The following is a 23,841-nucleotide window of genomic DNA, read 5'->3' as shown; positions in this document are numbered from 1 at the left end:
ATATATATATATATATATATATATATATATATATGTATATATATATATATATATATATATATATATATATATATATATATATATATGTATATATATATATATATATATATATATATATATATATATATATATATATATATATATATATATATATATATATACATATATATATATGTATAAAGGCATCAGTATAGAACAGACTGAATGAGACTTAAAGGAAGATGAAGAAGAAATGGGGAGTTTAATACTAACGCATGACAAAAAAAAAAATTAGAATCCCTTTTTTTTCTTTAAACTAGAATTGTTGAATATTTAAACCAGTTCTCATCAAACGATGTCACTGTGAGTGTACTTAATAGCTTCACAGACCAGGTGGGACTGATAGGTCATCAGTTCAGGTGTTTACTGAAATGAAAATCGTCAAAAAAAAAATTTGCATATGTATATATGTATATGTAATGTATATGTATCGACACATTTTCCCTCGCGTTTCCAAGTTAGGAGAATAGCATTCTTTCTTCCTTATCCACGGCCAGAGAATGTAGGTGGGGCACTTCAACGTACTTTTTTTTTCATTCATTTCTCTCAGCGGGCCTTGGGAGTGTCTTTCAGCCTTCAATCCCACAAGCCATCTGTTGTGGCAGGAGAGAGAGAGAGAGAGAGAGAGAGAGAGTAGTGACTGACCTACTTAACGACTACTTAACGACTACTTAAGACGTTAGTTTGCCAAAAGAAAAAGTGGGGTGGGGGGAGGCTGGGCTAGCGCGTACTTCTCACCGCGCGGGGGTGGGGGGGGTTAATGGTGTGAAGTGTGTGTTGTCATGTGTCATGTGACGGATGATGAAGAGTCTCTGTGTCTGTGTGTCTGTGGGCTGAAAACCAAACAGCCTGTGTGTGTGTGTGTGTGTGTGTGTGTGGGTGAAGGCAGGCAAGACGGGGACCAGGGATGGGCCGGGAGACAGAGGGGGACCCACCTCCCTATCTCTCCTCTCCCAGCTTTACCTGTGTAGAATAGAACGGTAGTTAGAATATAGACTGGCAGGTAACCTGGTCATCATAGAGTCAAAGGTCTATCTTGTGGTTGTGTATATATTTTCTTCTTGTACACTCCCATGTCCCGTTTTCTTCTTGTATACTCCCATGTCCCGTTTTCTTCCAGGTGTCTGTGAACGAGGCGGCCGCGCAGATCTGCAAGTACATGCCTGCGCTCCTTACGCGGCGGGATGAACTGTTCCCCTTGGCACGACAGGTCGTGCGAGACTCGGGCTACCAGTACTCCAAGGGTCATTCCAGGTCAGCCCCCATGACGCGGTTCGGTGCCTCACGACCGCCCATCCTCACTGTGTTGACCACCCGACCCGTAAAAACCAGTTAACCCCGATAGATAATGTAGTCTTCCCCCACCTAGCATTATGATGGATGGCAGCGGGGAACCAGCGTGTATATACTTTGGCCTGGGGGGGGGGGGGGGGGGTCATGAATTAGTGTGCCTCTCTCTCTCTCTCTCTCTCTCTCTCTCTCTCTCTCTCTCTCTCTCTCTCTCTCTCTCTCTCATGATTAATAGTTATTTACGGGTCGTGTGAACTAGCTTCAAGAATATATATATATATATATATATATATATATATATATATATATATATATATATATATATATATATTAAATGTCTACTGTCTACTTCTTCAACACGTTAGGTAAATATATAAATGCAACATGTGTTGACCGGTAACGGAGTCTGTTTTAACGTCTGTGTGGTCTTGCTACACACAGGTCCCAGACAGTGGTAGGTCGGGAGGACGAACCCAAGAACAAGCGATCGCGGGCAGACTCGGGTCACGACCCCGGTGACCTCAAGAATGACCTACAGTGGAAAAAGAGACAGGTGAGTTTACACGTGACAGGTCACACGGTCATGCACCGTCTGGGCAGGTGAGTCGGCACGTGGCACGTGTGTTCTCCTCGTGCCACGTGCGCGTGTCGGAGTACGTGTTCTCGCGCCAGTCATTTGTCATGGTGCCATCTTTAATTCAACTTCCTGGGGGTCATGACGCATGCGCGTCATAAGCTGTGACCCTGTTCGCACCCCGGATGGAAGCCATACCCGTCAACCCAACTTGACATTGGTGTCATTGGATGTCACTCGCACGTGCGTGACACCACGAACACGTGCGTGACACCGCGAACACGCGCGTGACACCACGAACACGTCCGTGACACCACGAACACGCGCGTGACACCTCGAGGACGCAAGTGACACCACGAAGACGTGCATGACACCACGAACGCGCGTGACACCACGAACACGCGCGTGACACCACGAACACGCGCGTGACACCGCGAACACGCGCGTGACACCACGAAAACGCGCGTGACACCACGAACACGCGCGTGCCACCACGAACACGAGCGTGACACCACGAACACGTAGTCATGTGACTTTACTTCCTTGCGTGCGCCAGCTACTCACAGATGAGCCGTTGTGTTGTCTCTTTCCTCCCCTCCACCACTCAACTTGGGCGCTCACTCTCCCATCTGTTGTTCCCAATGGCTGTGATCGGCCCCAGTTGTGAAAATCCAGGTGATGACCATGTCCTCAAAAGCATGCTATTTAATCATTTTCAGCTGTTTTTCATCTCTTTAATCATTTATATTTTTGACCTTTCAATTATTTCATTTAAGACTAAGAGCCTTAAACACAGGATATGTACTCGAGAATCACATAAACAATATGCAAATATCAAACATGATTTGCATTCTCCGTGTTCCTGCCTGTCACCTTCCTGCTCACCCGTTTCTTATACACTTCCTCATGTATTTTTTTTTTTTACTTTTATTCCTCTATAGTTACAGTCCTGGTGTTCTTACCCAGGACCCCGTATTAAAGTTCTCCTGAAACCCGTGGCTGCGCTACCTCCTGTGGCAGGGAAATGTCGAGTCCTTTGAAAGGGTGTGGTTGTTGATATTCTTATTGTTGCTAATATTGTTATTATGATTATTATCATTATTATGAATGTTATTATTATCATCATCATCATTATTATTATTATTATTATTATTACTATCTTCATTATTATTATTATCTATAACAATAATAATATTATTATCATTATTATGATCATTATCATAATCATTACAGATCTCTCTATATATTTCTTTGAAGTGTTGATGTCTCTCGCTGTCACAAAAATATAATTTTACTTGCTCAGATGTGTCATTTAAGATGAATCGTCTTTTTCCCCCATTGTTATATAACAGAATTGTACAGAAGTGTATTTCATATCAGCGATTTACAAAAGTTAATAATAGTCTCCTTTCCTTTATTCTTGATTATTTTTTTTTTTTTATATATTTTTTGTAAGATTCTTTGTTTCGTCTATTTATAGGTTTATATCCTACATTTATATCCAGTCACCACGACCTTGCCACCCCTCACCAACCTCACCCATCACCCCTCACAACCCCTCACTGACATACATATCAGTCACCACGACCTTGCCACCCCTCGCCAACCTCACCCATCACCCCTCACAACCCCTCACTGACACCCTCCCTCACCCCACAGGAGCGCCTGGAGGCCATCAGCGAGGAGTTGCGACACATGAGCGAGCGAGCAGAGGAGGTTCGAACCAGCCTCAGCTCTGGCAATGGTGACGTCACTGCCCTGGCCTCGCAGATGGACGCCCTCCAATCCCGACACTCGCAGCTCACCCTCGAGCAGAACGAACTCCTCAAGGCCCAGCGCAAGTGAGTCCCTCCCTCCTTCCACCCTCAGAGTCCTATGTGTTGTGTGTAGGATGCAAAGCTTCCTCGAGGTCCTGTGAGGATAGGATCTGCCACTTGTGGGAGGAGTGGCAGCTGTGTTGTAGGATCTGCCACTTGTGGGAGTAGTGGCAGCTGTGTTGTAGGATGTGCCACTTGTGGGAGTAGTGGCAGCTGTGTTGTAGGATCTGCCACTTGGAGGAGTAGTGGTAACTGGGGTCTGTTGGGTGTGGGGAGTTGTTCTTTCGAATTAGCCGATTCATATATATATATATATATATATATATATATATATATATATATATATATATATATGTATGTATGTATACGGGTTTGGTTCGGACGCGGACCGACGGACCGATGCATTTGTAGTGCGATTCTGTTGATGTTCACAGATGAGGAAGGATATCGGCCGCTTCTTCATCTGGAGTTAGAGAGAGAGTGATCCTCGGAGATCCACAGAAGTCGTCCTTCTGGATGCAATTCTTCGGTCCTCAAGATGGCTCGACGTTGCGCGCACACGTGTGTGTGTGTGTGATGTAGACAGACAGACAGACACACCTAGTACGCTACATCATGACTAGTCCTCGCCGTAGACAGGTCCAGGGAGGGAGAGGACCATTTTCAGGTCGGGCACGGCTGTACAGGTGCGATCGGCGGCGCTGGGCCAGTTCGGCACCTTAACCTGGGGGCCTGAACCCAACGTGGCCCGGTTACTGTGGCTAAATAGGTTCATGTTTTTCCCCCCTTCAACCTCCCCACAGCTCTCTCTCTCTCTCTCTCTCTCTCTCGTCCGCTGCTTCCCGCTGTTTCATTGTGACGACCAGACACACGAGGATTGACCGTTATGATCCATCCATCCTTCGCTCGAAGCGAGGAAGCCGTGGGACATCTCTTCCACACCTTGTCTCTCCCTCCCTCCTACTATAGCATGTCCACCTTTAATGGTCATATCTACGAAGGCCTTAGAAAACAGATGGTTGTGTCCAAGATAGCGATGGTTAGGTCGTGTCGCTGGCCATTAATGAGTTTCGCATGGTCGATTAAGAGGGTATTCCCTGCCCCCCCCCCCCTCCCCCCACATGGGGTACATCAACCATCGGGTTGTCAAGAGTTGACCTCGGGTTGACCTTAAAGCTTGACCTCCTCCATCTGTTTCACAGGTGTTAGGTCTTATGTCTCTCTCTCTCTCTCTCTCTCTCTCTCTCTCTCTCTCTCTCTCTCTCTCTCTCTCTCTCTTGCCCCGTTACCGACCTGACAGCGTGAGCTGACCATCTCGCTTGAATTCGAGGTCAGATTCGACTGCTTTTGTTTTCGCTCGTGCGCCTCGACTGTGTCGCCTGGTGTCTGGATCTCCCCTCCCCCCCTCCCCATAGTTCCCTAACTTTACACTGTTGCCGGACTTAATCACCCAACTTGATTCGGTTGCCTGCGTGGCTGAACTTGATTCGCGTTGATCGACTCGACCGAGTGAAGTGACTTTATATATATATATATATATTTATATATATATATATATATATATATATATATATATATATATATATATATATATATATATATATATATATATACGACCGTCTTGTACTTATGGTGTTGCCCGGCATGTGACCCCTGACCTGACCTGACCTGACCCGACTCCCCCCACTTCCCGCTAAGGTTGACACGGTCAGCTGTGGACCTGCCTGGTCAGTCAGACTTGACTCCTCCTCCTCCTCTTCCTCCACCTCCTCTTCCTCCTCCTCTTCTTCTCGTACACCCTCAACCCCCCACCACCACCACTGCTCTTAAGTTACATCCTTCTCCGGGGACTTAACAACACGACTTGAATAATGCTAAAACTTGGCAAGTTTATTACCATTGTTGTAACCAACTTAAGATGTTGTTAACTTTAGCTCCTGGAGAAAAGGAAGGGGAAATATCGTCTGTTCTCTCTCTCTCTCTCTCTCTCTCTCTCTCTCTCTCTCTCTCTCTCTCTCTCTCTCTCTCTCTCTCTCTCTCTCTCTCTCACCGCGTTTTTTCTCTCCGTCTATTCGTCTCGAGGTCTGTGTGGTGGATTGCGGAGTCGGCGTGACGGACCTGCTGGGTTTTCGTAGAGTTACGTCGGGTTGATTCAAGAACACGAGCGTTGCTTGCAACGGTGGAGACATTGTGTGTGTTTGAGAGAGATGGGGGGTAGAGGCTGGAGGCTGATGGTGAACGAGATGTGTTGATCGCCACCGTAGGGGTTAACGGTAAGAAAAGAGGGAAAGATGGGAGAGAAGAGGACCTGGGAGTAAGAGGAGGTGGTATAGATAGATGGAGTGGTGAGGGAGAGGGTGAAGTGCGGTGTTTAGTCTAGACTGAGCTGGGGAAAGTGTGTCTGGAAATCTGGAAAGCGTGTCTGGAAGCACTGGAAAAGTTGTGGTCCAGATGCCTCGATGACCAGACAGGAGCAGGAGTTACGCAGATGGAGAGAGGGAGTAAACGTAAGCGTAAGAATGACTACGAAAAGACAAGTTAATCTTTGCGTAGATGGTTAAGGCGTATGTTAGGGATAAGGGATTGACTGTATTAACCATAGCTTTTGGGTGAGGAACGAGGAGGTTTTTAGGAAGTGATGAGGATGTATAAAACTAGACATGTATATTTATACAAATAGTAAGATCATGCATAGAGGAAAAGATGGGGAAGATCTTGACTGTATATATCGTATGAGGAAGATCTTTTTATTCGATGCCAATTGTGTTGGAGGTTCGGATTGTGTGTCGCGTACTAGAAAGACTTTCGAATGCTATTAGGAACCTCAGTTGGACGTACCTGAATAACATAGAGTATGTGAGTAACTTTTGAGCTTTAAGTGTGTTTAGTACCAAGCAGGTCTTGAAGTGTGTCATATCACATTACCCTTGGCTATCCTCGGTGTTTGCTGGGTACGTCCATAATAGCGCTGTGAGAGCGACCTGGCCTGAAATGCTTAAGAGTGAGGTTGCTCATCGAACATTTGTTCAGAGGCGAAAAACTGATGCAATTTTGACAGCTAAATGCATCATTTTTTCCGGATTACCCTAAGCCTCTAGGAAGCTGAAGCACGCAGTGTGGTGCCTCGTGTAACATTATATAAACAGCGTTTTGCTGGTAAGTCCCGGGAGAACAGAATTAAGGTTAACATCAGTATTTGTATGCAGATGGCGCCGTGCTGGTGGCTGGCTGAATCAAAGGGGAGTTGGGTTTTAGTGGTGGGCTGGGTTCGATGATGTATGTTAGAGGCAGACAGAATGCTGGCTGTGTGAATAAAGATAACAGAAAGAATTTTGTTATTTGTGAGGGCGGGTAAGGGTAAATGGTGGGAGATGAGACAATTGCAAGTTTAAATTGTATTGCTAAACGAGGAGGAACTGGAGGATCTGCCTGAGTTTAGGCGATTGGGGATCAGTTTCAGTACGGGTTGTATCAAGCTGTTGATGAGAGCTGGGCTCTCGCAGGGAAGGAGCCGAGTACTAGCAGAAGACTCGACAGCTCTGGCGAATGGTATGATAAGAAGAAAAAAATTGTATATACATACAAGTGTGTTTAGCTGTGTGTATCCTGAGCGAAGGTGTTATCGTATTCCTGATGTGTCGCTGTGAAACCCAAGGTTTTTCAGGTCAAGGTAGATGAAAGAGAAATATGTGTACGTGTGTGTGTGTTTGTGTGGTAGAGCTAGGCAGCCTTCATAATCCAGCTGGATTGGCGAGGATAAATACCGTAAAGAGTGAGGATGTGGTTTGAAGAAATGACTGGGATGGACGAACGTCTTTTTGAAAGGTATGACGTTTGATAAGAATGTATGGCAGGCGACATGGTATTCGTTTTTGAAGGCGATCATGTTATATAGATCAGGACAGGTTGTTCAAGGATATAGAGGGAAGAGGTGAAAGAGGAACAGATGCAGCGTGAGGATGAATGAGACCCTGAGATATTCCCGAATCATGAATAGAAGTACCAGAGGAAATGAATGAATGACTTCGGGATAGAGTGGAGCCTTGGTGTATTTCAGATGAAGAATTACCAGATGAATGAATTGAATGATTTGGATGAAGGGGTAGTGGGGAGGAGGGAGGGGGGGGGGAAACCTAGTACAAAGGAAGCCATTGTATGTAGAACAAGAGGTAGTGAGAATAGAGACGCAGGACCGAGTGGGTAAGTCAATCTAGTGTGCAAAGAGAAAATGTACGGGGGGAAAAAAGGGGGACTCACTTTTATAAGTGCGAGAGCCTTTGCCTCCTGTAAATACAGTGGACATGGGTTAAGGATGTGTCTAAGTTAAGAGGCTGCATATATATATACACGTACATATACACAGGCGACCCATTCTCTATGCAGCTGGGAGTAGAACTAATGGTAATAGTCAGAAATAGGAGGAAAGAACTTGGAACTCTTATTAACGCCAGTTGTGAAGTGTAACATGTCAGGCCAGGCTGACCTAAACTGACACAGTGGTTGGCAGGTCTGAAGTGCCTAACTGCCAGTGTGGGGGTTTAATTGACTGCGAGTGAATCTTGGTCGTGTGAACGGCAGGCTGGGAAACAAGACAGGCACAGGTAGACGGGCGCGGACAGACCAGGCAAGCAAGCGAGTTGGTCGGCTGTGAGACAGACCGACGAACAGACAAGTAGACAGGAAAGTAGACAGACCAACTACCAAGCAAGCAGGCAAGCAAGCAGGCAGACGTACAGATATGCACGCTAGCCACGGCGACCCCAGGCCACGTCACGTACCAAGCCAGAGTGCCACGATTTTTTCTTCTTTTTTTTTTTTTGCCATGATAAAGAACCTTATTTGCATACGACCTTATATTTCACGTGTGAGGTGTATTCATTTCCGGCTATAAATGTCCAAGAGGCGCATAAACGTAAATTGGACCAAAATATAACTCGGGCGGGGCTGAGAGAGAGAGAGAGAGAGAGAGAGAGAGAGAGAGAGAGAGAGAGAGAGAAGGAGAGAGGAGGGTTGTAGAGTGTACAACCTCTCTCTCTCTCTCTCGCCTCTCGGCCTCGTTCTTGTGATGTACAACGGCTGCGTCAGGTTTTAGTTCCGTGGTTGTGGTGGGAGTACGACGGACGGACGCATGGACGGACGGCACGGAAATCTCCCCCCCCCCCCCCCCCCCCCACGGTAACATCGTCAGCCCGACCCTGATATATCCTCCTTTAAACACGGGTTTTATGGTTGCATGTCATACTTTTGGCCCAGATGCTCGGCGATAAGCTCGAAATTACGCCGTGTTTACCGTGTAAATAATCCTCCCCCCCCCCCACCCCCCCCCCCTCCGGACTTAAGAGTGTAAATGGATTTAAAATGGCGGCGATTAAGGAGATTTAAGTCTAATGTAGCATCGAGGGATTTATGGACTTTGACATTGTCTTGGCAGATTTTGCACGGCTGCTTGTGGTGGTGTGGGGGGGGGGGGGGGGGGGGGGGACGCGCGCGCGCGGGTACCCCCCCCCCTACCACCCGAGGTTAGGGGGGAGCGTGGACGGGTGTATATATATATATATATATATATATATATATATATATATATATATATTTTATTTATTTTGCTTTGTCGCTGTCTCCCGCGTTAGCAAGGTAGCGCAAGGAAACAGACGAAAGAATGGCCCACCCCACCTACATACACATGTATATACATACACGTCCACACACGCAAATATACATACCTATACATCTCAATGTATACATATATATACACACACAGACATATACATATATACACATGTACATAATTCATACTGTCTGCCTTTATTTATTCCCATCGCCACCTCGCCACACATGGAATAACAACCCCCTCCCCCTCATGTGTGCGAGGTAGCGCTAGGAAAAGACAACAAAGGCCCCATTCGTTCACACTCAGTCTCTAGCTGTCATGTAATAATGCACCGAAACCACAGCTCCCTTTCCACATCCAGGCAACACACAACTTTTCATGGTTTGCCCCGGACGCTTCACATGCCCTGGTTCAATCCATTGACAGCACGTCGACCCCGGTATACCACATCGATCCAATTCACTCTATTCCTTGCACGCCTTTCACCCTCCTGCATGTTCAGGCCCCGATCACACAAAATCTTTTTCACTCCATCTTTCCACCTCCAATTTGGTCTCCCACTTCTCCTCGTTCCCTCCACCTCTGACACATATATCCTCTTGGTCAATCTTTCCTCACTCATTCTCTCCATGTGCCCAAACCATTTCAAAACACCCTCTTCTGCTCTCTCAACCACGCTCTTTTTATTTCCACACATCTCTCTTACCCTTACGTTACTTACTCGATCAAACCACCTCACACCACACATTGTCCTCAAACATCTCATTTCCAGCACATCCATCCTCCTGCGCACAAAGAGCTCTATCCATAGCCCACGCCTCGCAATCACACAACATTGTTGGAACCACTATTCCTTCAAACATACCCATTTTTGCTTTCCGAGATCTCCTAGAGATATCCTAGACGCAGTAGAGAGAGAGAGAGAGAGAGAGAGAGAGAGAGAGAGAGAGAGAGAGAGTTAGTGAACTAGTTCACTAACTCTCTTATCATTAATTCAATAAGGCTGGGGATCGTAGCCATTACTGTCTGATAAACCCTCGTCAGACGACGCGGATTGGCTGTTCCCCCCCCCCCCCCGAGGGGGGTGCGGCCGGGAGGGGGGGGAGGAGAGAGTGAGAGATAGATTTCGCGGGAATTATACGTTGCGTCGGGAGATAATTCCAGACAGCAGGTGTGTGTGTGTGTGTGTGTGTGTGCTTGCTTGCTTGGAGCGGGAGGGTTAGGTCTATAACCCGGACCTTGATCACAAGCCCAGCAATATTGTACGTGATGAACAACCACTTAACCATCCTGGAGGTTGTTATTGTGTGTCGATATCTATCATAGGTCAGAATTATGAAGCACACACACACACACACACACACACACTCACACACACACACACACAGACTCACACACACACACACACACACACTCACACACACACACACACACACACACAGACTCACACACACACACACATGTGTAGATTTTAATCTTTTATTATAATATGTATATTTTTTTAAACGTCGCCAGGTTTCTTGTGGTAATTTAGATTAAAGCTTTTAATTACGATAACACTTTAAGATATCACTTAAGATATCCAAACCTTCAAAATGAAGCTTTTGAATGATGATATTACTGAAGATATTTCAAACTAATCCCGGAGCGCTAGTACTTATCTTAAACCGTTAATAGTCCTCCATAACTCACAACTGTTGTGATTTTATATTTTTTTATAGTGATGCACAAGTTCTGGGATCAGACGCCCCACACACACTAACCATGTGTATATATATATATATATATATATATATATATATATATATATATATATATATATATATTCCTGTGCAGACAACAAGGAGGAATTTACTTAAACGCTCTTAAATCTGACGTAAACAACATGCATACGTTGAGGCACTTCATCAACACCCCCCTCCCCCCTACCCCAGTCATCCCCCCGACCCACGTCATCCCCCTACCCACGTCATCCCCCTACCCACGTCATCCCCCTACCCACGTCATCCCCCCTACCCACGTCATCCCCCTACCCACGTCATCCCCCTTACCCACGTCATCCCCCTACCCACGTCATCCCCCTACCCACGTCATCCCCCTACCCCCGTCATTCCCCTACCCCTTCCCTCTACCCCCTACACCCCCCTCCTCCATCCCCCCTCCCTTTTCCCATCAATCAAACGCTGCCCATTTACAACGCACCAGCTCAATACTGCACATCATTAATTTAATCTTCCCATTTTCAAAAGACCTGAGCTCCGGCAGGGGGAGGGGGGTGGGTGTAAGGGGGGGGGGAATAAAAGGACGAGAAAATAAAGGGGGGCTTGGAGGGAAAGACGTGGGGGGGGGGAGGGTAAGGGGAAGGGAAAAAAACGGGGAAAAAGGGGTTGGGTGGGTGGAGGGTGCGCGTCGCGGGGAGGGGGAGATGGCCGCTTGGCGCCCCCCTCCCCCCCCAGTACATCATTAATAACGCCATTTAGAGACGTTGTGCTGATCAAACATGGCCAGCAGGGTCGGCAACCACGGAGACAGTGGGTGTCGTAATGTGGCGATCACTCATGATCATGTGGGGTTACGAGGCTACACACACACACACACACACACACACACACACACATACACACACACACATACACACACACACAACACACACACACACACACACACACACACACACACCGACGCCACCCATCTTAACCTCATTGCTCTTGCGTCGTTATCATTATTATTTTTTATCATCTTTCTTTATTAGTGGGAAAGACCCAGGCCGCATAAGACTGGGCGCCCGGGTACAACAATTGGTCAGGGAAAGACGCTTCCGTTTGGTTAAGGAGAGAAATGGAAAAATACAATTATGCTTATGAAAGAATGAGTAATGATGTAAAATAATGTATTTATAATGAATGGAAACTCATATAAATTAGTGACGGGGATAAATTATTGATAATTACTGTAGCGCCTTAGATTGGTTATCTAAAGCTCTGCTGATAACAGTTGTTGGATAATATTTGATTATTGAATGTTAGATGTGCACGAGGCTGGACTGCACAAACCATATCCCATGCATTGTGTTGTAAACATTTCGTATCATTCGTCAACGGACAGACATAGAATCATTAATTAGTAATTAATTAAGTCCGGTTATCATCGACAATATCAAAATCTATTTCATTTCAAACGAATTTTGACGTCTTTGAGCGTTGCCACGTGTGATAATACAGGAGGGTTACGTGTACGGTACTGGGGTCATGGACGACTGTCATTATGGCGCGAAATTCGACTGCACAAACTGTTTTCTTTAAATGTTGGTGATATATATATATATATATATATATATATATATATATATATATATATATATATATATATATATATATATTTCTTTCATACTATTCGCCATTTCCCGCGTTAGCGAAATAGCGTTAAGAACAGAGGACTGGACCTTTGAGGGAATATCCTCACCTGGCCCCTTTCTCTGTTCCTTCTTTTGGAAAAAAAAAAAAAGGGGGGGGGGATATAGGTTGACAAAGTATTAGGTTTATTTCAGGAAAGATATTTAAAGAGAATCATTATATATCATATACTATACACCTGGGGAAGAGAGTTTGTGAAGGGATTGATATAAGAGCTGGGTATATCAGGTTAGGAGCCGCTGAAGCTATAGTTCAGTTTGATTGTATAGCAGGAAATTATCATTATAATTCAGTCCACAGGGAGGAAGTGGGGTGGGTGCCTTCCTTCAACTACCTGGTTAGAACGATACGACCGCACGACCCGGCCAATCACAGTGGTACGACCTTGTTAAACACTTGACTTGCCGACCCTTGTGTACGACCTCACGACCTTTTAAGCGCGACTGTACGACCCTTAGGCACAATGACCAGGGTCATTAAACTCGGGAGTTCATACCGTAGTGCTTAATTAAGAGGGGGGGGGGGGTGGTTAATTATGTGCCTGGATCAATTTGGTGTGCGATTTGAAAATGCGCTTCGCGTCATCATCCACTTCACGTCCACAGGATGGAGGTATCATCCATCTCACGTTCGCAGGATTGTATGGTCATCCACACGCTTATCATCCACCTCGCTCCCTTGTCTTCATGGCCAACTACGTCTTCTTCATCCATTTGCTACAGACTCATCCACGTGATTCATGCCTACTTATTCATTCACCTCACCTAAGGTAGTGGGTCATTTGATTCATCCACATGGATGAAGATAAGTCTGTACTGACGCACTAAGTCAACATATATAACTCAACCAGCACGGCGAATTGACAGACATAATCATCCACCTCATACACATCCTTAGATCTGCCTACTCATCCACCTCATCCACATACAAAGTACGTCATCCACCTCCATGAGTTTCACAGCATTCATCCACCTCTCCACAAGCCTCTCTGGGAGTCATCCACTTCGTAACGAACCCGAAGTCTGTTACGGCTCATCCGTCTCGTTCATCCACTCCCTGTAAGGCGTAATTAATCTAGGTCATCCAGGCGAGGTGGAGGGGAGAGAAAGGAGGGGGGATTCCCGGCCCCCCTCCCCCCTCCCGCTTTCCCTCCCCTCGACACAGACATATCAATGGTCTGGTAGGGGGGATGGGGGAAGGGGAGGGGAGTGGTAGGTCCATGACCCCCTTCCCCGGGAGGGGTGGGGGTTAGGGTGGGTTGTGGGATGGGGTGAGGGGGGGTCATGTAAACCACTCCCCCCTCCCCCCCACACAGGCCAGTGGGGCCCATAAATCAAGTTCTCTAAACCATCTATTTGCTCGACGTCGATCGCCTCCCCCTTCCCTCCACCCCCTTCCCTCCCCCCTTCGACGGACGGCCTTGCCAACCTACGCAGACCATTTTCAATCTTTTCCTTCTGCCTGCTTCCTTCATTTGCCCCCCATCCTCCCTGCTTTCTTCATTCACCCCCTCCTCCTTCCTGCTTTCTTCATTCACCCCCTCCTCCTCCCTGCTTTCTTCATTCACTCCTACTCCCTGCTTTCTTCATTCAACCCGTCATCCTCCCTGCTTTCTTCATTCACCCCCTCCTCCTCCCTGCTTTCTTCATTCACTCCTACTCCCTGCTTTCTTCATTCAACCCGTCATCCTCCCTGCTTTCTTCATTCACCTCCTCCTCCCTGTTGCTGCTGCTGCTGTATCTGAGTGATACTCTCTCTCTCTCTCTCTCTCTCTCTCTCTCTCTGTATCGAAATAATTTCTTTTTCTGTCCAAAATCAGAAAAATGATGGTTGAGAATCATAATATATATATATATATATATATATATATATATATATATATATATATATATATATATATATATATATATATATGTGTGTGTGTGTGTGTGTGTGTGTGTGTGTATATATATATATATATTACTTTTCTAGTCACACACACACACACACACACACACACACACACACAGAGGGCAGGCAGGTAATCCCAGCAAATCCATGTTCACTCATATCCCTGAACCCGGAGTTTCTACGTCAAAGCGTCACAATGTTACATATTCGCGAATAATAATATAATTTGCCCCGACTCGACCCATTCATCGGCAGTGGTGTAATTTGCCCACCTTGAATGATGAAGCCACATATTATGTGATTATAATCACCATGAAGTTTCGCATATTCATTGTGATGTTGTCATCATCATGTGATGCCTTCACATATATTTACCCCGGTTATCATCATCATGTGATGCCTTCACATATATTTACCCCGGGTTATCATCATCATGTGATGCCTTCACATATATTTACCCCGGGTTATCATCATCATGTGATGCCTTCACATATATTTACCCCTGGTTATCATCATCATGTGATGCCTTCACATATATTTACCCCTGGTTATCATCATCATGTAATGCCTTCACATATATTTACCCCGGTAATCGACAAAAGAATTTCAATATCAGGATTTTTCTGTTCTAAAAGTTTTCATGTCTTTTTTTAGCAATATAAGATGATTAATACTCTAGGGTAATTAAGTCATCACACAGCTTTGTACGATGCATAATGAGAGCGTATGTGGTCTTGGAATTAACACATGAAGGTGTTAAATTAGTTACTTTTTTCCTATTGGTAAGTTAACTAACAGTTGTTTGACGCTAACGACCTCATTAATGACCCAGGTAGTTGATTTAGGCAGAGCCCAAAGAGCCGGCTCACTCATCTCTTACGAATCAAAGAATTTCAATCAAAAAAAAAAACTGTGATTTATCTATTCATTTATTCATTCATCTATTCATTTATTGCCTCTGAAATCGTGGTGAAATGTTCTGAACTGCAGAAAACGTGCAAATCATATATTTTGATTTGCGAAGATCTTTTCTTTCTTTGAACGTGGGCTTCACCCCCATGCCCCCCCCCCCCCCCCCAACACACACTCACAGCTTGTCAACGTCCTTCATACATACCAGAGGTTAAACAGACATCAGTACATCAGTACGATCACCTAACTTCTCCTCTCTCTCTCTCTCTCTCTCTCTCTCTCTCTCTCTCTCTCTCTCTACGACCGTCAGTGTACATAGCACCACAGGCAGTGTTCGCTTATATATATATATATATATATATATATATATATATATATATATATATATATATATATATATATATTTGGTTTACCAAATGGCGTGCTAGCTTCGTCTCTTCGATGGATATCAACTGACAGTTATATTTCCCTCTTGTGTCTCTCCTGATGATGTGATAATTACACGTAAGTGCACTTGAGAACTTATCGTGTTTCATTTTCCCCGTGGACTCATAGGAATATATATATATATATATATATATATATATATATATATATATATATATATATATATATATATATATATATATATATATATATAAACACGTAAATATTCAATCTCTTGTACAAACGACAGTACGACCCCTGCTGGGTATGATGGTCGTCTGACCTTCACCACTTACCTTAGGGTCGTACCGTCGTGTTAGAGGGTCGTACCGTCGTGTTCCACGGGCTCATGATATAAACGACCCAATTCTCTGAGTCGTATGTTTAGACATAATCAATTATTGAAATAACTTGATACAAATGTTCACAATGATTCTAACATAACAACCGTCTCTGTCTGTGTATCTCTTGATGACGATAATAGTTGTGGCTGTTGTATTTCAACTGATCTGTTTTTCCTCATTATACAACAAAAATATTGTATTTCCTAGTTTTATTTGGTTGTATGTTAAGGCTTTTAAAGCCCCTCGGCTGTCACGGGTCATTAAATGGCCTTCAAGGTCAAGTTATTTGACCACCAAGCAGAAAATAATCTTAAGAAAAATATTGTTATTGTTGTTGTAGATTACGAAAGGACCAAAAAAAAAAAAATAAATGAATTTAATGGTGATAAAAAAAATTACATAAATATTATTTTGTAAGGCAGCCATATACATTGTCCAGGGAGCAGACAGCGGTCCGAGCAAGAGCTAAGAAGAGATGAGGGTTAGAAAAAAATATATATACACACACACACACACGCACAGACACCCAGCGTCCAGCGCCGTCTCTGTTTGCCCAACTTTTTATGGGCGTTGTTGATTTAGGTCCCGTTTTCTATGGCGCCGGGATACGTCCTGCAGGCTGTGGCTTCGTCCCTCCCCGCTCCTCCTCCCCCGAAAACCAACCGACGACATATTTCTCCTCGCTGGCGTCTGTCAGAACCGGCGCGACGCGCCCCTCCCTCCTATTTCTAGGAAGGATACTACTAGCAAACGTGTCCTCTTTGTCTAGTTTGTTGTGAAGGGACTTTCGTGATCCCTTTGTCTCGCTCTGTCCTGTAATGTGGTGGTGTGGGGTGGTGTGTGTGTGGGGGTGGGTTAGATAGATCACAGGGCCAAATTCGTAGGTACGAATGTATCATTACAGTTTTTGGGATTTCTAACACCGGCGAATTTCTTGAAATTCCCGTCGTCCTTTTAGAAAAGCTGTGGCGGGAATTTATACTTCACGTGCGTTTAATGCGCATGCGTGTGTGTGTGTGTCTGTGTGTCCGTGTGTGTGTCCGTGTGTGTGTAAGATAACGTAGGAGAGAGTTGACTCACAACTCGGGATTTTATAAATATAACCTCACGGGATTTTTGCATTGGGCGACAACATTAGCCAGAGTATCCGGTAATGTAACTATGTATATATATTTTTACCGTGAGATTTTGATTAGAAAACTACGAAAAAAAACTTTGGAAGTACAGAAGTGTTGCTCGCTCTACTTTACACGACCCGGAGTTATAACATAATAGTTGTTGATTTGTTTATATTATTGATGTTTATTCCCTTGTACCGTTAATGTGTCTCATGGTTTATTGTAGTACTTGAATTACTTTTTAATAGATTTTTTTCTTTCCATATTGTACTTAAAGTTTTAATTGATACTTTGATATTACAATGATCTCAACTTTACGTGTCGTATTTAAAGAAAACTTTATATATATATATATATATATATATATATATATATATATATATATATATATATATATATATATATATATATATATGATATTCTATGAGATCACTTGAGTTTCTGATTTAAGGGAGGATAACCACCGACCTTTGAACTGTGACCTGGAGTAGGTCTCCCTGGGGGAGGGAGTAAGTTGGTCTGGGCCGAGGGTGGGAATGTGTGGACATGGTCACACAAGGTTGGGTCGGTCTGGCAGTTATACTGATCGTCTTCGTCAAGTAGTTCTGTCGTTAAACAACATCTTCATTGGTTATGTGTTTCATTTGCTTGTGGGAAGACTAGGATAACTTGTGTATGTATAGTGGTGGCGAGCAGGGAGATTGTTACAACTGTTGTATGAGGCTTGTTTACGAACGAGAATTATTATTATTATTATCATTATTATTATTATTATTATTATTATTATTATTATTAGTGGTAGTAGTAGTATCATCATTTTTGTTATAATTGTTATTTTTTATTATTATCATTATCATCATTATTATTATTATTATCATTATTGTTATCAATGTTATTATCATTGTTAGTATCATTATTATTATTACGATTATTATTATTATTATTATTATTATTACTATTATTATTATTATTATTTTTATTATTATTATTATTATTATTATTATTATCATTATCATTATTATTATTGTTATCATTATTATTATTATTATTATCATTATTATAATTGCCTTCACATATTTAGTTCATAGAGACGATATCGGTGTGACAGCAGCTCAGTCTTGTGCACAGTACAGTAATTACTACATCCGACCTTATAAATGAAATGGTTTATAAGGGAACTTTGAGAAAGATCATTAGAATATTACCACAAATGACATCTATCCATCTGTCTATCTATCTGTCTACCTGTATATCTCTATATGGTTTTGTCCGTAAATTTATATAGTTTCACAGTTTAGATGTATGACATTAGTTAACACAAGATGCAAAAGAAGATAAAGAAAAATAGTATAGGTCAATGAATACAGAGATATTGCTGGACAAGAATGTAGTCGAAGTTTTCTTCCTCCTCGCCTTCTTTCCCGCATTAGCGAGGTAGCGCCAGGAACGGACGGACGGTGCCGTGCCGTTGAGAGGGTTAAGGTAGACATCGTTAATAGATTATGAGTGATGTATTAACTCCGCCTTACACCAGGCACCCGTTTTATCGACCAACCCCCCCGTAGGTAAGGATGAACAGCTGGGTTGACTGTGGACCGACTTCCGCGCAACTAGGATTCAAACCTGTGCGCTCGACCCTGGGCGGCCCGTGAAGTTAAAGAATACATTTATTCTGTGGTAGATTCTCATTCTGTAAGGACGGTTTTATTTAGTGAATCTTTGATGTGTTTATAGAAGAAGGCTTTCGTGTGGCGTTTGTGTCGCTCTTGCGTGAGTGAGGCAGAACACAGATGTTTATTATTATTATTATCATTTGGCGCTGGTAGCTATCTAGTTAGTCCCCCCCTCCTCCCCCTCCCCACCATACGCCAAGGACCCACCCTCAGCCCAACCCACCCTCACGCCAGGACACCCCTCCACCCCCGGACAACCTCATACCCCCCCCTCCCCCCTCCCTCCAATGCCACGGAAAACGCTACACCACACCCCGGAGACCCCCCCCCCCCGAGACCCCGGAGACGACCCCGTCCTCCTCATTCGCCCGGTGCAGGACATCGAGTCTTACCCATGGATCGCCAACTGACATGTCGAACAGAAAACGAGGAGTGGTGTCGAACGCGAAGCATCCACCTGGCGCATTGTGACAACTGAGGGGGTACCACAAGGTTGATTTCTAAGACCCATTTACGTTTAACAAGCAGGGGTACCACAATGTTGTTTTCTAAGACCCATTTACGTTTAACAAGCGGGGGTACCACATGGTGTATTTCTGGGACCCTCGCGTTTAACAAGCGGGGGAACCACGTGATCTGAAAGGAGTTCTCAGGTCACGTGGTAATTACTGTCACTCATCTCCATGTTCACGTAGTAATACAATGACCAGGTATCAAGGACGTGAAGTGATGGGGAAGATGCAGTTCAAACGTGGGTTCACCACTTTTCCTGACGCAGTCAAGATCTATAGAACGTTGGGGGGAAAACTGCGATCATACATACATACGACAGGGCTTCTGATGTCCTCCGCTACCATGCGCTTCCATGAACAGTCAGGTAATCCCGTGTGTTCCCACATGCTCCTATACAGTCCCATGGTATTCCCCTTGCATACTTCAGACTCAGCAGCCAGTCGGAAAAAGCTCTGAAGGAACGCACGGTGTGGCACAGAAAGAACACGCTTGTATACCGACAAGGAAAGTCTGTAGGAAAGCGTGATTGGAAACCATAGTGAAGCTGACATAGGTACATATATAGTACTGTAATTAGTTCAGATAAGCTGACCTTGAACTATAAATTATTTATTCATATATGATGAACATCATTATGTTAACATTATCTACGTGTGTTGAATATGCTAGGGTAGTCTTCCCCTATATCGCTGTTATGATAAGAGCTTATCTCAATCTTCCACTCTGCTGCTGATGGAAATGACGCACGTTGGTGTCACATAATCTCTCCTCGAACTTTGTGTCATTATCTCTGACCTCCGCCTCAACGTGAGGAAATTACCAGGAGTCGAAATTATTTCCAATTTTTGGAAATTTTTTTTCTCCCCTGAGATCCACGTACGCGAGGTCCGGTTTTTTTTTTCAGAGAAAATATCTTTATGTATCGAGTCTATATATTTTTTTTTTTTCGTTGTGTTTATTTCATGAGTGACGAGAAAAAAATATCATGGATCTATTCTTTATTTGTTGGAATTTTTATCTGATTTTAAATGTGGTTTGTCGGGGCTCGCGTCGTCTAGAAAAAAAGAAAAGTACAAATAACAAATTTTTCTTAAATTTTAATAGTTGATATATTGTGGCTGAGAAATGATATTCTTGTTACCTGTGATGTAGCAAAGGACAGTTTTGTGTGTTGTCTTTATGGATCGAATATATATATATATATATATATATATATATATATATATATATATATATATAATTACTGGAAGGTCTTGCCCAGGTCTCGCCATTCATATAGCTTCGCTAAGTAATGTCTTGTTTCACGATGTTGTCAACATTAATACGTCACTCTGTACTTCTCACCAGTCATGTCCGGTACATGTATATATCTTTTGACCGTATCCTTGGCCAAGGGATGGCCCTCTGCCGATGTTAGTGGGTCAGCGGGTCAAAGGTCAGCTGCTTCTGTGGTAAGGTTACATGTCCCAAAACATCTTTTTTTTTTAAAATGTTATGCACCTAGTGTGGATGATGTCCATAGCGGGAGAGAGGAAAGAAGGGGGCGCTCTAGAGGGAGTGAAGATGTGGGGGTGAGAGGGAGGGGAGGGGGGGTCCTGATGGAGCAGTGGCCCCTTCTTTCTAGCTGATGGGGTGATTGATGGTGATCCTCCAGGGCTTGCTGTGGGCTGCGAGAGCAAATCATGTGACGTGTGTGAGGGGGACTCGTGGTGGTCAGGCCTTTGGGGTGACTGTGGCTCATGGCGCGTCATGCGGGTCAAAGTTCATTGCCAACGAGTCGCGCAGGGCCCTTCCGTTACGGGGGGGGGGGGGGGGGGGGGGGGGGGTGTTAGTAACCACAACCAGCCAATGATGTAGTTAGCCGGTTGTGGTTAGGTGGCCGAGGATCTTACAACCCAGATCGTCCCGGCCAGCCCATAACCACACACCACACCCTTCCATGGGCAAACCACAACCCCCTCCACCCCGGGTACACACACACACACACACACACACACACACACACACACACACACCTTCGAATCCTAAATATCAAAAGGACAATTGTCCTTCATATCACGCTAAGTCCTTGAACTTTTAATCTTGTCTGAGGGAATGCAACAAGAGGGAAAAAATGGGGGTGTGGGTGTGGGGGGGTGAGAGGGAGACTTAGGAAAAAAAAGGGGGTATGGGGTGAAGGAGGGGGGGTGGATGAGGGGGGGGGGGTTAAGGGACAATCAGTCTATCCTGGGAACAAGAAAGAGACAATCCGTCTGGCCAGGATGGAGGATTCCCACCCATAACGACTGGTGTAATACAGCACATTGTCGTGTGTGCCGGCCAGACGGTACCGGGAGGCCTGCACGGGCGTGCCTGCACGGGCGTGAGCACTTGTGCACGCGCGAGCGAGCGAGCGAGCGATCACGGTGGTCATGTCTGTACGTGTGTGCATGTCTGTACGTGTGTGCATGTGGTGTGTCTGTTTCCATATGTGACAAGCATGTGTTGGTGATTACACACATGTAGTGCTTGAATTGTACTGTACAGGGAGGGAGTTGTACACTCGTAGGGGCCCCATCACTCGTACTGTACAGGGAGGGAGTTGTACACTCGTAGGGCCCCCATTTCTTGTACTGTACGGGGGAGGGAGTTCTACACTGGTGGGGCCCCATCACTTGTACTGTACGGGGGAGGGAGTTCTACACTCGGTAGGGCCCCCATTCTTGTACTGTACGGGGGAGGGAGTTCTACACTCGTGGGGCCCCATCTCTTGTACTGTACGGGGGAGGGAGTTGAACACTCGTAGGGCCCCCATTTCTTGTACTGTACGGGGGAGGGAGTTCTACACTGGTGAGGCCCCATCACTTGTACTGTACAGGGAGGGAGTTGAACACTCGTAGGGCCCCCATTTCTTATACTGTACGGGGGAGGGAGTTGTGCATTCGTTGGGCCCCATTTCTTGTACTGTACGAGGGAGGGAGTTCTACACTGGTGGCACCCCGTATCCAGAACTTCCTCTACTGTCACACCCCTTACTCTTTTCTCTTCCTGTGGTGAGTAAATCTACATTGCCTCCGTCACCTCACCGTAACTCAGATCTTCATTATACTTCCATCCTTCTTGCCTTCCTCTGGACCCTCTCGGCTTAGAATTATGTTCTTCATTAATCTCGTTGAACAGAATTTGAGACACGTTCTAATTTCGGCCTTATATACGATGCGAATCATTCCTTATCAATATATATATATATATATATTTCAAGACGTGTTCTGATATTTTCTCGTACACACTTTTGTGTCCTTAATTGTTCCCAAGTGTGGAACTGTGGCGACGTGTATGGGACATTTGTCGACTCCCAGGTCCCTCCCTCACACAGAATCCTACAGCTTGATTCTGGTTGGGTGATGATCCTGCTGGGTCCTTCTCTCTCTCTCTCTCTCTCTCTCTCTCTCTCTCTCTCTCTCTCTCTCTCTCTCTCTCTCTCTCTCTCTCTCTCCTCGTATCCTGTCCTCACTGTGTGGCGCTTACTCAAGGTTAATATCATCAGCTGCTTGTCATGATGAACTTGGCTTGATGTGTGTGTGTGTGTGTGTGTGTGTGTGTGTGTGTGTGTGTAGAGGTGTGTGCATATTCAGTATTTCCCCGCACTCAGAACAGGTTACACCTCCCTCAACACGTTTTCTCTTCGTGATTACCAATTCATTATCCCAGTATGGACAGAAAATGTTCGTCTCGTGTCTCCGTTGGTGGGTGGTGGGCAGGTGGTGTGGTGGGGGTGTTGGTGGGCTGGTGGTTGGTGGTGGGCGGGTTCAATGCGATGGTCATTATCATCCTGTACCAACCACCAGGTCATCATCAGCTAACGTATGCAGACGACAGTGTAAAGTCCTCAGTGGTTTACTCATTTGAAATCGATCCGGAAGACCAGTGGTTTCAGGTTCGAACCCCTCCAGCCGGCCGGCCGGCTCGATCGACCCAGGGGTTGACTATCGTGGCTCCAGCGCACGGTGACCACCACACCACGGAGGGAGGGATTTATATAGTACCTTGCCAGTGGGTGATCGGCGCTCATAGACATCACGAAACAGTAGTTTGTATAATGCGGTCATACCCGTCACCTGCTGGAGTCGTGTACCACAATCATGGCCTGTGGTACTACCACCACCACCACACCACCACACCACACCACACCACACCACAGCACCACCACACCACCACACCACAGCACCACACCACACCACACCA

At 44.9% G+C, this 23,841-nt stretch overlaps 1 protein-coding gene across 13 annotated transcripts in view; it reads left to right on the top strand.

Annotated features, from left to right (window-relative positions):
- nab (NGFI-A-binding protein homolog) overlaps positions 1-23,841 on the top strand; it is an 844,405-nt gene that overhangs the window by 781,557 nt on the left and 39,007 nt on the right. For all 13 annotated transcript variants that reach the window (XM_071666139.1, XM_071666138.1, XM_071666146.1 and 10 more), the window contains 3 exons: positions 1,160-1,293; positions 1,771-1,882; positions 3,563-3,744. In XM_071666139.1, coding sequence (XP_071522240.1) covers positions 1,160-1,293; positions 1,771-1,882; positions 3,563-3,744 — 428 coding nt within the window. The remainder of the gene's footprint in view (positions 1-1,159; positions 1,294-1,770; positions 1,883-3,562; positions 3,745-23,841) is intronic.

This window comes from Panulirus ornatus, chromosome 10 (assembly GCF_036320965.1).
Source record: "Panulirus ornatus isolate Po-2019 chromosome 10, ASM3632096v1, whole genome shotgun sequence".
In the NCBI taxonomy this organism is placed as follows: domain Eukaryota; kingdom Metazoa; phylum Arthropoda; class Malacostraca; order Decapoda; family Palinuridae; genus Panulirus; species Panulirus ornatus.
Note: the sequence above shows the minus strand (reverse complement) of the source record. Positions and strands in the feature narration are given on the sequence as shown.